This window comes from Camelus bactrianus, chromosome 1 (assembly GCF_048773025.1).
Source record: "Camelus bactrianus isolate YW-2024 breed Bactrian camel chromosome 1, ASM4877302v1, whole genome shotgun sequence".
Lineage (NCBI taxonomy): Eukaryota > Metazoa > Chordata > Mammalia > Artiodactyla > Camelidae > Camelus > Camelus bactrianus.
Window position 1 is genome coordinate 33,015,222 of NC_133539.1, and position 15,664 is coordinate 33,030,885.

At 32.5% G+C, this 15,664-nt stretch overlaps 1 protein-coding gene across 3 annotated transcripts in view; it reads left to right on the forward strand.

Annotated features, from left to right (window-relative positions):
- CADM2 (cell adhesion molecule 2) overlaps positions 1–15,135 on the forward strand; it is a 948,596-nt gene extending 933,461 nt beyond the window's left edge. For all 3 annotated transcript variants that reach the window (XM_010966456.3, XM_045503936.2, XM_074361441.1), the window contains 2 exons: positions 6,536–6,661; positions 7,461–15,135. In XM_010966456.3, the coding sequence (XP_010964758.1) occupies positions 6,536–6,661; positions 7,461–7,579 (245 nt within the window). In that variant the 3' untranslated portion in view covers positions 7,580–15,135. The remainder of the gene's footprint in view (positions 1–6,535; positions 6,662–7,460) is intronic.
- Positions 15,136–15,664: the final 529 nt, after the last annotated feature.

The following is a 15,664-nucleotide window of genomic DNA, read 5'->3' on the forward strand; positions in this document are numbered from 1 at the left end:
CTTTTTATTACTGTGACAGTAGGAGAGGGATGAGAGCAAGGATATATGAGAGATTCCCACTGGGACATAACCATTTAAATTACATATTATCTCTGCATTGTTCAAGTGGTACTTATCTGATCTTCAACCTCAATCACTTGTTGTAGTTGCTAAGAATAGAAATTAAGGACAGGCTTTTACTTCTAACAGTTATGGGGAAACATAAAAAGCATAACCAAAAATGTTAGTTTAAAAATAGACATGCAAAGAAGCATTCTGTATAACCATATTATCTCTGAAATCTTAAAAAATCCTGGGACTGTATGTTGACTTATTTTGTTGATGAGATTAAAGGTAAAGGTTGCAATGTTTCCTTAATATATTATAAAAGTACATGCAGAACATTCATGAGTAGGGTCAAATAAATATAAGTGTTATAGATTACTTTCTCTGGAAGTTTTATATTTATCTATTTACATCTATATATATGCATCTGAAACTCGGAAAGTATATTCAGTGATGAATATGATAAATTTAAATTGATTTAAAACAACTTCTAACAGATCAAGTTGTCTTTTTACAAAAATAAATTGTACAAAACAGGGTGGGGGGTGGTCTACATGTTGTCTGAGACTCTTATTTTGAAAGTGAAGATTTTAGGGAAAAATATGTGAAATTGTTACCAGGAGGAGGGAAATAAAAGTTACCTTAGTTCTTTGTCACCCAGAAAAAATGAATTTTTAACAAGAGACAGAAAGCTTGATTAAAAACAGAAGATTTTATTTATTAGCAAAGTAAAAAGGTAGTAAAATATAGTACACCCCTGAGAATTGGGGGCGGGCCAGCCCAAGAGAGGAAAAATGGTGCTGCCCTTTGTTTTTCCTGTTCTTATATCCTTGCTTAGGGGGCATGTTAATGTTTGACTGATTATTGACAGCTTACTGTGTTCATTGACTGCTCAGGCTGATTGATTGACGGACTTGTACTCAGGCATACCCATCTCTTTTACGCATGTTTTTACTCATTTTGTACACAGAGTCACCTATGGGATGGGGCTCAAACTGCAATGTTAATTACATTATAATGAGCACTGTGCCAAGTTAACTCAGGTCCTTCTCTCTACTGCGCAACCATAGCTTTCGATTCTAGCCAGCTTCTTTGCTGGCCCTCATTTAGAGAAAGTAAAAGGTTTTGGAGCACCTTATCCTGAGTGTAGGCTTACTGTTATTTTCTGGGTTGTTCCCTCCCCCTTCCTCTCCCTTTACCCAGTGCTCATTTCTGTCTAATGAATCAATGAAATCTTTCCACAATAATTGTCTACATCCCACGGCTCTTTCTTCAATCCATCCACTACGTATAGATGTCACATGATTTGTATATCTGCTATGAAGACAGTTTCTGTAGCTGGATTGGTCTGCAGTATTACAGCTTATCAGGAATAAACACCAACCTCAGGAAAGAGAATTCATCTTCAAAACATCTCAACATTAAGAATAAAAATAAGAAAAGAAAATGCAAAGATGTGCAAACAGAATTTAAAATTTCAATTTGCAGCCAATGAAAAATGTTTGCGATAAAAGAAGAGAAATAATATATGCTCTCCAAGGAAAACCATTTTCCCAGACATTTAAATGGAATTATTATAATAAAATGAAGAAAATATTATAAAGCTATCATTTTTTATTGTCAATCTTATAAAACTGTTCAGAATATCTGCTAAATAAGCACAAAGTGGAATTAAATAGAAAGTGTAGTTAAACCAAAGTCACAATCAAAAACAAAATCCTTTTGGAAGAAATAAGGTAAATCTATGGTAGAAAATCAAATCATCTAAACGTGATAAACTTGGGAAGAACAATGAAAACAAAACATAACCTAGTAAAATGATTATAATAATAGGAAAGAGGGAATGACATATATGAAACATAAAATGTGGAGTCTCTACCAGTGTGTAATTGGATTTTCCAAGAAAGAAAATAGAAAGAAGAATAATTGTTAATCAAAAGTAGAGTGAAAATAAGAATGCATAAACCAAAAGACAAATGAACTAAATCTGATTTTAATAAAACAGTAGGTTTGCAAATGAAGCAAAATTCTGACTAGAGACAAACTACAAAATGTATCCAGCTAAAATATCAAAAAAAAAAAAAAAAATGGAAGACCAAAATTTTCTAATAGCAATCATGCAGAAAAAGTAGGTCACTTTAAAACGTGAATGATTTTTAAAGATTTTCTTTAAAGGAGAGGAGGCAAAACAAACCTGAATGATGTTAGATCTATTTAGGAAGAAATGGAGGCAAAACAAATTGTCAAAACATTGACAAATTGGTTTCTATTATTATTAGTCAAAAGATAAAAACCAGGGATTTCTTTAGCCAGTTGAATGTTTATTCACAACAAAATAATACTTACTTAGATATTCATGGTTCAAGAATGTTGCTATCAGGAAATTTTCTTTTGACAAGATGTGTGCTTTATATCATCAAAGGATAAATACCTTTACTATCAACTTTCCAATAAATAAAAACTATAAAAGTAACTCTAGATATTAAAATAAGTAAAGAGACCAACTAGTGTCAAAAGGAGAATTGTGGCAAGTCCATTTAAATTTCTGATGCATTTCTGAGATCATCAGAATCAGGATGAATTGTCATTATTGTTTACAAAGCACTAGTGCAGTAGAAAAAAGAAAATATAATATTGAAAAGAAAAACCTTAAGGGAACAACTGAAATACTACTTAAAATAGTAGGAAAATTAATGGAGTTTGATGGTCAGGAAACAAAAATGAAAAATATAATCTTGACAAATTCTAGACATAATGCTTTAGAAAATAGAGTACAAAAAATGGGAATAAAAAAGGCATAAAGTTAATGAAAAATTAGTAACATTTAAAAATATTGCAAAACCAATATTAATTTTTTCTAAATATTAAATATTAAAAATATTGTTTAAAAATGGGGAAGAACATTAATGAAAATATGCAGGTCCTGTATCAGAAAACTACACAACTTATTAAAATGCACTAAATATTTAAATAATTGAAGAATCATACCATGCTCCTGCATGTGCACTATATAAAAGAAAAATCTATAGATTAGTACAATCCTAATAAATAATTTATTTTATTTTTGTTTCTTGTAGAAATATTCTGAACTTGATCTAAGCTTTCTCCTCCAAGACATGAAAATGATTTTTAAAACTACGATACTAGTTTCTCCTCATGGAGAATAGACTGGAATATACAGAAACACATAAAATAGGTAGACATTTAGTTTATGGTAAGTGACAAAACTATTGATGAAAGAAATAATATGGAGGACAACTGGCTGTCACAGAAGAATTAAACTCATATTTTATACCTTAGTCTCAAATCATAGACCAAAATATATTTTAGGTGGATTAAAATATAATAAAAATGATAAATAACAACAAAAATCTCTATGTGTATAATCTTACAGCAAAAGCCTTTCAAGTCATGACCCACAAGTCAGATATCATAACTAAAAACTTTGATAGATTTAATTACATAAAATTGTAAGACTTATCTATGGCTGAAGGAATTAGAAATGAAAAATAAATATAAAGAAATTGCTGAAAACGTTCATCCTTTTATGGAGAGAGCTCTTAAAACAGAAAAATTGAATAGAAAAAAAGTTAAGCTGCATAAAGAGGCATTTCAAAATTAATTAATTAATATGGGCAAAAGTATTTAGACATATCTATGTTAACATATAATTTAATAAATACAAAATATTTAACACTTTCAATATTAGATTGGCAATTTTTCTTTTAATTGTAATACCTGATATTAGTACTACATGGAGAAAAAGAATCTCTCCAGTGCAGTTGGTGGAGGATGAATTTGTAATCATTCTGCAATATAATCTGGCAGTATTTATCAAAAGTCTTTTAAAAAGGTTTACATCCTCTGATCCAGCAATACCACTTCTCACATTTTACCTTCAGGAAGTAAGACAGGTACAGATGTCTGAACAAGGGTGACTTCTCAGTTCCCCAAAAGCGTGCTCAGTCCTGAGAGATATTCAGCAAATAAAATGAATACAATTTATGACTATATGGTTTTGAGTGGGAGCTTGAATAAGAGGGGGAATTTGAAACTGATTCTAAAGTATCCAAGCTAGGAATACAAATAGGGAATTCAGAGAAATGGTGGATTTATATTTTCCTTTTTTTTTTTTTTTTTGTTTCTTTTGGATATTTATAGCCAATGCCAGGAATTAAGGGAAATACAAGAAATATATAATAAAAACATAAATTAACAATAGTTTCTGTAACAGAGTAACTTTCTAATACCCAATGTTTTGAAAATAAAGCTTTTTATTTTCTTTAAGCTGTTTGACGATATATATATTCTTAGTTGGGCAATTTTTTTTTTCCAAGTGGATATTCAGTTACTCATGGCCTGACTTATTCTTGTTACTCTCTTATTTTCAACTTGTAAACCTGAGATCACCCTGGAAGGTTACATACGGGAGCTTTTTATTGGCTGAGTCTTCTTTCAGTTGTCTAGAACACAAATCCCATGGTTACAGTCAACTGCAAGTGAAGCTGGTAAATGTTTAGCTCTGCACACTGAAAGAAAAGCAAACAAGTTAATTATCAGCTAGAAATCTCTGCCCCGATATACCATTTTGATCACCAAATATTTTTTCACCTTTTTTTTTTCTCACTCAAACCACTGCCAGACCCTATCCAAAGAGACAACTTGACGTCCCATCAAGTCAATATATCCAACTTAAAGACCAAGGTCCTCAAATATGCCCAGTCCTCTTCATCATATCCAAATGCATTAGTCTAGGGACAAATGAACCAGAAGACACATTTTAATGCTTCTATCCATCCCATACATAAAACACTAGAAGAGAGCCAGGAAAAGCACTCCTTAATATAAATGCTCTCTTTTGGAAATAGAGGAAGAATGGGAAACACTGAGTAGTCACTGATCCATAATAATTATGAAAATATGCCAGATTGGCATGAAAAGGTCCCTCTGCCTTGGCAATAGTTGTAGTTCCCTGAAGAAAATGGATTCTTTTCTGTTCGTTCTTTGTTGCTTCTCCCTTATGGGAAATCCTGCCTTGTGGGAAATTCAGCCTTGTCAGTGATGCTCCGTGGCCAAATCAGAAGTGGGCATTTGGGAATATGCCTTCTGTGGGGACTACACAGCCTCTTACTTTCACCAAGTTTGGGAGTCCAAAAATTGTTTGAAGTTTTAAATAGTCAGACATTTTTTTTTTCTTTTTTCCATAGCTAGACATATGTTTTTTGACACAGTGGGTCCATTAAAAACAAAGTAGACTCCTAATCTATTTGTCAGATTTATGTGCCTATAACCAGAGTTCAAGATTTTTGAAAGCATAATTACCAGGTGTAATTTCTTTCTTTACTTTATCCCTCCTCTATATCCCTCTTACAGGCCAAAATCAGCTCCTGTGAAGCTAAATTTGCAACGGGCTTGGGAGGGTAGGCAGTACACTCAATCTACCTTTGCCACAGGGCTGAGTCTTAGTGAATTTTGTTGCTCAAAACTTCACTTAGGTTTTGTTTGTTTGTTTGTTTGTTTGTTTTTATTGAAGTATAGTCAGTTTACAATGTGTCCATTTCTGGTGTACTTGTGCAGGTTTTATCAATAGTTGATTTTCTAAACTTTTGAGTACCCAAATGTGGGTCTTTCTTTGATTTTTTCATTTGTTTGAAAACTGGCCATCCTTTACTGAGCTCAGCTCTTTCCTGTAATACCTTACTAAAGGCAGAATGTAAAAGTATACGATTAATCTAATCTTTCCAGCCACTTCCTTTAAAACTAAAAGTGCAACAGGCACTTAGTCTTCAATGTTGGGTAGTCATCATCCTCCTTCTATCAATAACACACCACCATTTGCAACATCCCCCTCTCCTTGAAGTATGTCCTCCCCTTTGTCAACTACAGTGTACTCTGCAGAATCTCTTCCTGCCCCACTGTTCTCTCTCTCTCAGTCCACTCTGACTTCTTCAGGCTTTGAAATATGGGGGTTTTCAGGACTCAATTTTCAGACCTTTTTCTCTCTCTATCAAGACTCACTCCCTTGAGGAGTTCATCAATTTTAGCTTTAAATAATATTTATATAATGATAGATCTTGTTATAATCTCTGACCCCACCCTTTCCTAGGACATAATTGTATTTTTAACATGGGATAATTGTGTTTGTCACATTAAAAAATGCACACCCCCCATATTTTCAGATGGAGAAAAGGAGGAAGAAAAAGCATATAACTACACAAAATCGTTTATGTGTATTTGTTTATCCAGGTTCTCCCTTTAGATACAAAAGCAATGCCAACAGTGATTAATGTGTCAAATGTTATACCCCCTAAGTATCTTGTACATTATAGGCACACAATAAATATCTGTTGACTAGATGATTGGTGTAATACTCATTAATAAAATTTTATTTTCATGTGCTGATTTTCAAATGAACTCATTTGAAGACATATATGTACTCTATGTCTAAATAACACACTGACTAGAGCAATAATGTTCCTCTCTTTTCTAGATCCCAATGCTCTGGCTGGCCAGACTGGCCCTGATCATGCTCTTATAGGAGGAATTGTGGCTGTAGTTGTATTTGTCACACTGTGTTCTATATTTTTGCTTGGTCGATATCTGGCAAGACATAAAGGTAGGTAATATTTAATAAAGTGTTCTTAAGTTTGGCCAAAAAATTCTGAAGATTAGCCTTATCATGAAATATTGTACGAGTGTGTGTATGAGACAGGGTGAGGGGAGAGAGAGAGATCTAAATACTAAATTACTTCAGAGAATTCTTGATTATTTTACTCCATGTTAAAGTTGGATTGGCTTAGCAAAATAATGTTGAGCCAGTGGCCAAAAGTCAGAGGCTCATTAAAAAAAAAATAATGATAATACAAGCAAGTTTGTACTTCATCTCTAGGACTGAAATTTAACTATTTAACATTAAACATTTGGTCAGTGTTGTTGTTTGTAGGCTTCTGGACACATATGTGGCCATATTAGTGAGGAGAATATGTGGTATTTTGCAATGGACTAGGTAGCAAACTACTGATATAATCTACTTTTAAATGGAATTACCAAACTGAATGTGGTGACATCTTTGATGTGACCGCTTTCAGCATCTTAACAAAGGACCCTTATTGCTACAGCTGCACAGATCACATAGTCTGTAGCCATCACTAAGGAAATTAAAGTACTCATTACTCATTCCTGTTTGGCTGTTGCCTCTAGTCAACTTGGCCACAGCTTCATCGACAACATAGACCTGAAACTTGAAAGAAAGCGTACAGCTTTAGCAGGGTGAACTATGTGGTTTCTTATGTCTCAGAATATGTTCCAACATATAAGAAATCTGGCATAAGTGTCTTCCTAAATGAATGTTGCTTGAATACTGGCTGCTTGACCGGTCTGACAGAACTAACGTACTTTTCTTCCATTGCCCACAGGAACATACTTAACAAATGAAGCAAAGGGAGCTGAAGACGCACCAGATGCTGACACAGCCATTATCAATGCTGAGGGCAGCCAAGTCAATGCTGAAGAGAAAAAAGAATATTTCATTTAAAATGCAGGCCAAGATTCTGAATTTTCCTTCCCAGGCTGGCTGCTGGAGAAAACTGGCTATCATCTTTCAGAATTCATTTCTACCATCTTCTGCTACCTTTATTAACTTCCATCCTGTACTGCTATCAGTAGCCAGTATATACCAACAATCAGCTGTCAAAAGCATCATTCTTTAATTACTGTACCATCCATAATGCAGGACATTTCTTACTGCCTAAATTCCACACCATCGCTCTTTTAACATACAGTGCTTGAATATACAGCCTTAACAATGTTAATCATCTCCTTGGATCATGATATTGAATTGTTTTTATACATTGAAAAAAATGTATGCAGAGCCCCCGTCCCCCCTCATTTTTTATTCTCTTCGAATCATAGATCTTGGCAGTTTGCCACTGGACAGCTTTCACAAGGAACAGGATTAGGTAAAGACCTAATGTGCATATGTTTAATCAGATATTAGAGGTTTACAATGCTTTCTACATGTCTTTCTTCAAAGACATGTTTTGGAAGCATATGCCCTAGAAAACACAAACTGAAAAAAAAAAACCCACTGTAGTGTAGATTCTGGAATGTTTGCGATTATACTGGTAAAGCTGTATCAATTTGCTATTTAAAAATATAGTATTTGATACAGAAGCCATGTGTCTGGAGTGCAATCATGACATGGTATCGTATATAATGATATAGATCCTACTATCAAGTTATTTTAGCTTCATATACCAATAAATTTTATGGCTTTGAGAGTCACTGAGATTCCATTCATTTCTCTAATTTGATTCTGTAATTTATTTGCTCCACAAAGACTCACCTGCCTAAACAGAATTGAAATATCCATAGGGCACAATTTTGAGACATTTTAGTATCTGTATATAGTGCATATAATAAATCCAATTAAACATTATTTGATACATATTTAACTTTTTTGGCTGTAGGTAATTCAGTCATGAGTAAGCATTTTCTAATGTCCATTATATCCCTTTAGATATTACTTAAACCAATATTATAAGTAGATAACATGTATTAGTATTTTTGTCTGTATGTCCTAGCACTGTTCAACAACAAATTTTTCTAGTTCTTGTTAATTTTTATTTGTTATACAATGGAAGCACAATGTTATAAGGAAAGGTAATTTTAAGCTAACAACCAGTGCACAGCCTCAGGTTTTAAATGACAACTACAGTTGAATAATAACCTAAAAATAAACTCTTAGTTTGCTAAAAATTTACAAATTTTAATTTGGCAGTTCCAGAGCTGCTTACCTATGTTGGTTTGCCAAAAAGAAGTGTTTAAGATATGTTTTCTGTATAAATGAACTAATTCTTTATATTAAATTCCTGTCTATGCATTTTGTGAGGTACAAACTTATGAAACAGTGAGTGATAGAGAATTTCTGCCATGCTTTTAACTCCAAGGTGAAAGTCTCTTTCTCTGGATTATTTCTGAAATTTTGATGTATTTAACCATTAAGAAATGCTGTATTCTTAAATATGACACAGAGTCAATCTAAAGTCATATTATTTCTCCTAAGAAAAATACGATATTACTAGATTAGTTCTCATTAGACTTATTATATGCTGAAGATTAAAAAATCCAGTAAGGTAAAAATTATTTTCCCATTCAAAAGCATTGCACCTTTATGAAGAAAACAAATGTGACAATGTGGTAGCTATTCTTGTGATGTCTGAAAGCATGATGGCCTATGGTTTTAAAAATAATATCTTGGAATTTATTTTTGGGAAATGAGAATGGTTGAGTATGACATCATGTATTACTATCAAATGAAAGACAAGGGTGCTGTATCTTAGATTATTTATCAGAAAAGTATAAGTCTTTTAAGGACGTTAGAATTTTTAAATTTTTTTGACTGTTGAAGCATTTATCTTGTTGATTTCTCACAAAAGAAAAAGGACGATGTCAGTCAAGCAGCACTTTTTCAGAATATACAGAACATAAATAATATGATGTGGTTGAGTGTTAACATAATAAATCATATACAGTATGACATTTTAAGGAAATAAGTCTGCATTGATGTGATTGCATGCTTGTTTTTACAGTTCACTCCATACCATCTGTGGAAAAATGCAATAATATGTTAATATAGTATGGTAGTTTGAGAGAATCAGGTAGGTGCTACTAGACACATTGAAACTAGAATAGGTTTATAAACTGTTCATAACTTTCAATGCATAATCTTTAGAAAGACTCCACAAAGCAAAATTCATCCTGTTAGTACAAAATGGAAGGGTTCTTATTAGAGAAGTAAGTTGTATAAACTGCATCATCAGTTACTATTTAAAGCCTAATTTCAGGATGCACTTACAAAATTGCTACTCTTCATTGATGCCGTATTTACATCCCTCTTCATTTCATCTGTATTCTGCTCGGCTCCAACTGCTAAATTGTTGCCTAAATAACTCAATCATTATTTATAGCACTGTAAAATTAGAAACCCAAAATTGGTTGCATTTCAAGACTTTTGACTTTTAACCCTTTACAGTAATCTAAAAACTCATTAGAACTCTGTAAAAGAAACTAACTGGTTTGTGAGTGCTAATCAAATATTCTGCCAGTTAAAACAGATTTTGAATTAGGTATCATTTTCAATTACTGAAAGAAAATAGCAATGGAATTATATTTTCCTATCTTTAAAAATAACTTGATTTCCACCAAACAAGGAGATAAATTGTAGAAACTCTGCTCATTTCTAAAAAAAAAAAAATCGGAAAAAAATAGGAAATAACATTTCTAAATGGACTGTGTCAATTGCAATGCCTGAAACGTACACACTTGTATGCCCAGAGAGCCCAACTCTGTCTTTGTTTAGTGACCACCATAGCCACAAAATTCAATGGAAGGACTGTGTACACACATACACACCCTTGGTAGAACATGGAACATTATTCTTTCCCCAAAGTAGCTATTCTCTGCCCATGTAATGTTTACAGTGTAAAGTGATTGTCCTCCATCCAAAAAAGTGTAAACAGCATTCTTTTTTTTCTTATTTCCATTTTTGAGTGTCCTAGATAGAACAATTATCAAAATTGAGAAGAAAAAGGAAAGTTTGTGAGTGCAAGAGCAAAGATAGCATGAGCAAAGTATCGATGTGTGTGTGTGTGTCCATGTGCCTGCGTGCACGCATGTGTGTGTGAGAGAGAGGGAAAGTGAGAGAGTTCATCTTGCTTTCTTTTACCAGAGAATCCAAGCAGCAGTTTAAGGAACCTGACATTGGAATTTAATCTAGAAACTGGATGATCTCATATTGATTCAAGATGCTTAATCTTGCATTGAAATCCCACAATTAAAATAACAGATAGAGAAAGAAAACTAACTTTCCTAAATATGGCAAAGAAGCTAACACCTCCTTTATTTTTATTTCTTTGTAAAAATATAAATATCTCAATTAGAAGGACAGGCTCACTTGTAATTACGTACTCATGATTGTAACAGCATTGCGATTCCACATAGGCACGTGTACAGCAGCTGTTTGATGGTGATGGTTCTTCCATGTAACATAGCAGTTATCGTGTAATTTAGTGCCACTTATTGCAAAGTGTTACCAAGGGGAACATTTGAAATACCTTTTCTTTTTCTTTGGCCATAAGGATAATTCAATGAATGATAAATATGAAATTTCATATTCCATTTTTTAATCATAGAGAAAGTGCAAAACCTCATATCTTACTGCAACTTCCCCGTCCTATTGCTAACTACTTACAGCCCTCTAAAACTGCCCACCAGAATCCCCCTTTGCAAATGTAATCTGTGATGAATATACCATACAAAACAAAAAACCAAAAAACAGCTGGCAACCACAGCTGAAAGAAATGAAACACCTAAGAAGAATTACCGAGTAATGCTTTTAATTAAGTGGCACAAAGTACACACTAAAAACTATGCAAAATATAGGTAACTACAGTGTACGTACATGTAAGTATCTTGTACTTGCTGTGTATGGATGTTGGAAACCCATGTAATTATAATATGCATTTTGAATATTGGGAAAGAGGAAATCTTAGTGTAGATAATAGAATTTGTTTTGAAATATACACTGGCAATACGGAAATACACTCAGTGCAATATCTGCAACTCTATTGCTGAATACTTAATGCAAAGGGATTTTAAAAAATTCTTCAAGATCTAAGAGGTTGCTAATCTTCGCCTCCCTCATATGAAAGCATTAATTAAAAATACAACTGACATAACAACACATTAAGTTTTTCTTACTTAATCATTAACATGACACAATAAAATTAGTACACCTAGTTTTTAGCTGGAGAGAAAGAAATAACCTGAGTTTTAAACTTTGATTCAACCTAGTTGAATTTGGATATGTTATGTTGAATATGGTATGTTTTAATGGATAGTGGTACTTTTATTACAAGTACAAATTTATTCAAAGAACATAGGTTACCTTTAATAGTTAGAGCCACTATATCTTAATGGGACCTTTTAATATATTTTCTTTTTCTATTCTTTCTTCCCTTTCTCTCTCTGTTTCATCCCAAACATGCCCTTTGCACCTATACCCTTCCAAAGGCAATGGATTGAAAGTAGCAAGATTTGAAAAGAGAGCTAAAGGGGACAACATGTAAAAATGGGTTCTAAACTCATCAGCATTTTTATGTATTGAGATTATTAATATTGAATGCAATAGTTATTGGATATAGCTGGTAAGTTCTCTGCCATGCATACTTACAATAATTCTTCTACCTCTCACTTTTAACATGGGCTATGATACTTCAATATAAATAGAAGAAATAACTATTTACAAGATATCCCAGGAAGCACTCTTTTGGGACTATCATAACAGTCCGCTCCCCACCCCCTGGGAGATCTCAAAAGCCAACTTTACTTTTAGTGTATTCGATGGTGTATGGATCTACATTTGTTTTTCCTTTTCTATCAGTAATTTTTCCTATAAGCAAAAATACAATAACTTTCTAAGGATAGTTCTTCTCATGCCTATTTACTATTTCAATGTGATATAATTGTGTTGATTTTAAAACAGTACTTTAAATGGCAACACTTTGCAATCCAAGCTGACATTTCATTTACTACTTGAAATGAAATAATTTCTTATAAATTAATACTGTGCTTTTAAGTAAAAATCATATATGTGATTTATTTTCCCAAGAAGTGTTATCTATGTAAGACCAATATTTAAGTATTTAAAATTGCCTCCTTAACAAATAATCCCTGAATAGTGACTGCAAAGTATTGCCACAAATGCCCACTTTATTTTGTCTGCATAGACATATGAATTCTTCAAAGGCTGTAATTTAATTCTTCTGAAAGGAAATGACACTTTGAAAAGAGATTTTTTTCCTTTAGAGAGAAAGGACATAAAAATTATCTCAAATTATGATGCTGAATCTATAAAATATGCTTAAAGTTAAAGTAAGGTATTTCTGTTATGTGGTTATGTTACAAATGATATTTGGTGTAATCTTTAACATCTTTTCTATATATATATATGTGCACATACATATATATATATATTACAATAAATGTATAGTTATTTTGGAGAGAGTGGGCCCAAATGTGAAAAAAGATGTAAAGAAAAAAAAAATATTTTCCCCTATGAAATATAATGTATATTTCAAAAGAAGAAACTTAAAAGATATCTGAAGATTGCAGGGGCAAAAGAAAAACCTACCAGGGCTCAGCACTTAAGCACTTTTCCCACATCCAGGGTCAGAACAGCAGTGATTCCTACATGGACTTTTAAGTGCGGAATGAAACGCCACATTTCACTTAGACACCGTACTGTCAAACCTCAAGTGTTTTCTTTCTTCAGATGCTTTTCCTTGTACATGATACTAGTAATACTTTTCTCTTTATATTTGCTGATAGTGAAAGTTATATGCAATAAAATATTTGATGGTTGAAAGCAGTGGTCACCCGTTGGTTAAAAAAAAAAAACTGAAATGTAAACTGAATTGTTATCTCTATCGTTTTTGCTTTTTCTCTGTGTTTCTAATGTATTGAATGAGTCTCATAAATAGAAAGAAAAGTAATTTAGAAAATTTTCAAAACTAGTACTCTTTCTCCTTCTAAATGTATAAAATTCATCTCTTTACAAATTGATTTAACTGTACCTGCTGTACTTATTGTAGATTCAATGACGCAGTTAAGTAGTAACCCAAGGATTTATGAGTTTGGGATTACTGACCTATTTTCTTCATATTCACTTCACATCAATATTTGCAAATTGGTTGTTTAGCTTTTCATTCAACCAAAAAATATTCCCTCAAGAAAGCTCCATTTTTATCATAAATATTTCAACATAACCAACATCGGAACAAGTCTGCCATGTTAAAAAGAATTTAAAGACTTATCTCAGAAAATGGTACCCAGAAATGCAGGTGTTCCCAGTAATGTAGCTTCAAAAAGGAAATGTCCTATTTATATGACATGAAATTCATAACTTTTGGAAGGGTATATTTATGACAGCATAAAAATAAACTCTGTGCTGTAAAGAAGATGCACCGAAATCAAGCATATTGCACAGAAGATAAGGAAACACAACTACTGAATCTACTGTTACCATTAACATTTTCAAAAACCAAAATGCATATTGTAATATTAGGTACATGACACTTGCATGTTGATATGCCTATATACTTACAAAGTATTCAATGTGTACTTAGTGGCGCTTAAAATATGTCATGTACAACTCTTATAAACATTCTTACAGGGTTCCCATTTGCACTTCATCTTTCAGTAAAGTCTTGTCAGAAAAAAACTGTCTGATACATATGGAAACAAATAAAATTTGAGTTTTAGTTATGTTGGACATTATTGAATTGTTTATTCATTTAGTTGTTTAGGCTTGAAAACAGACATTGAAAGGTGGAAAATTTTTTTTCCATTGACAGATTATGAAAGATGTTACAAAACATACTATTTTATGCCAAGCACATCATTTTGCATATCTTTTTCAATTTCATACATTGTCCATTCATTTTAGATTTTCTCAGTGATGCCCATTTTCTTTGTAAATTTCTTAATGGAAGTTTTAAAAACTAAGCAGTAGTAAAATAAATGTTATTTTATTTGTACAACATTTAATCGTTACTCCTTGGAATATACGAACCTTGTAATATGCTAAGGGTTAAAAAAAATGTTGCTGACTTAAGGAAATTTGCTTGAAATTGCCAAAATTCCAAAAATCTGTAAAGGTAATTTTACAAACACTTATGTGTGCTTACTAATACTGACTAGGAACAGAAGCAAAAATACCTAAAACTTTTTTTTTTTTAATTTTCACACTCTAACCAGTATTATATATCTCAACTACCTAAGATAATGCAATTAATAATATATCCATTCTAGGCTTATGCCAATAAGAATTTGAGATAAGCTTTTAAATTTATGGAGGATTTTCTTTGTGTCTTTGGAAGTTCACTTACCATAAGGTATTTTATAGTCTACTTTAAATAACAGATTTTGTTATACAGGGTAAGCCAAAGGCTGTACAAGAATTAGTGTCATTGGGTCTGATATTTGTGTTAGACCATGAAATATTCCATTAAAATTTATCTGTAAATACAAGGCAAGATTTTGTATCTGGTTTATTTTATGAAATAATGTTTTGTTTACTTTCATTCATTTTTTCCTAGCAAAAGAAGCCCTGTGATACAAGTTAGCAAATTTGATCCTATGTGGAAGATCCAATTCAACACTGAAAGACATTTGAAGTAATACATTCATAGACACGATTCTTTATTTCTTTTACAGTTACCCAAAGTGCCCACTCTTACTCGAGCTCTTCCATCAGATACGTACATGACATCCTTGTTTCCTAGATAAATCAGTTCCATCTTTTCATAATGGCAATTGTTGTTTCTGTCAAAGCATTATTTGGCATTCTTTTAAAATCAAGGAAGCATACTGAAAATGCTACTTAACAGAATCCACTAAAATATAAAATCTAAGTGTTTTTAATTAATAATTGCATAGGAGGAGGGGAGGATATAGCTCAAGTGGCAGAGTGCATGATAAGCATGCACAAGGTCTTGGGTTCAGTCCCCAGTATCTCCATTAAAAAAAAACAACAACTAATAATAAGTAAATAAATAGA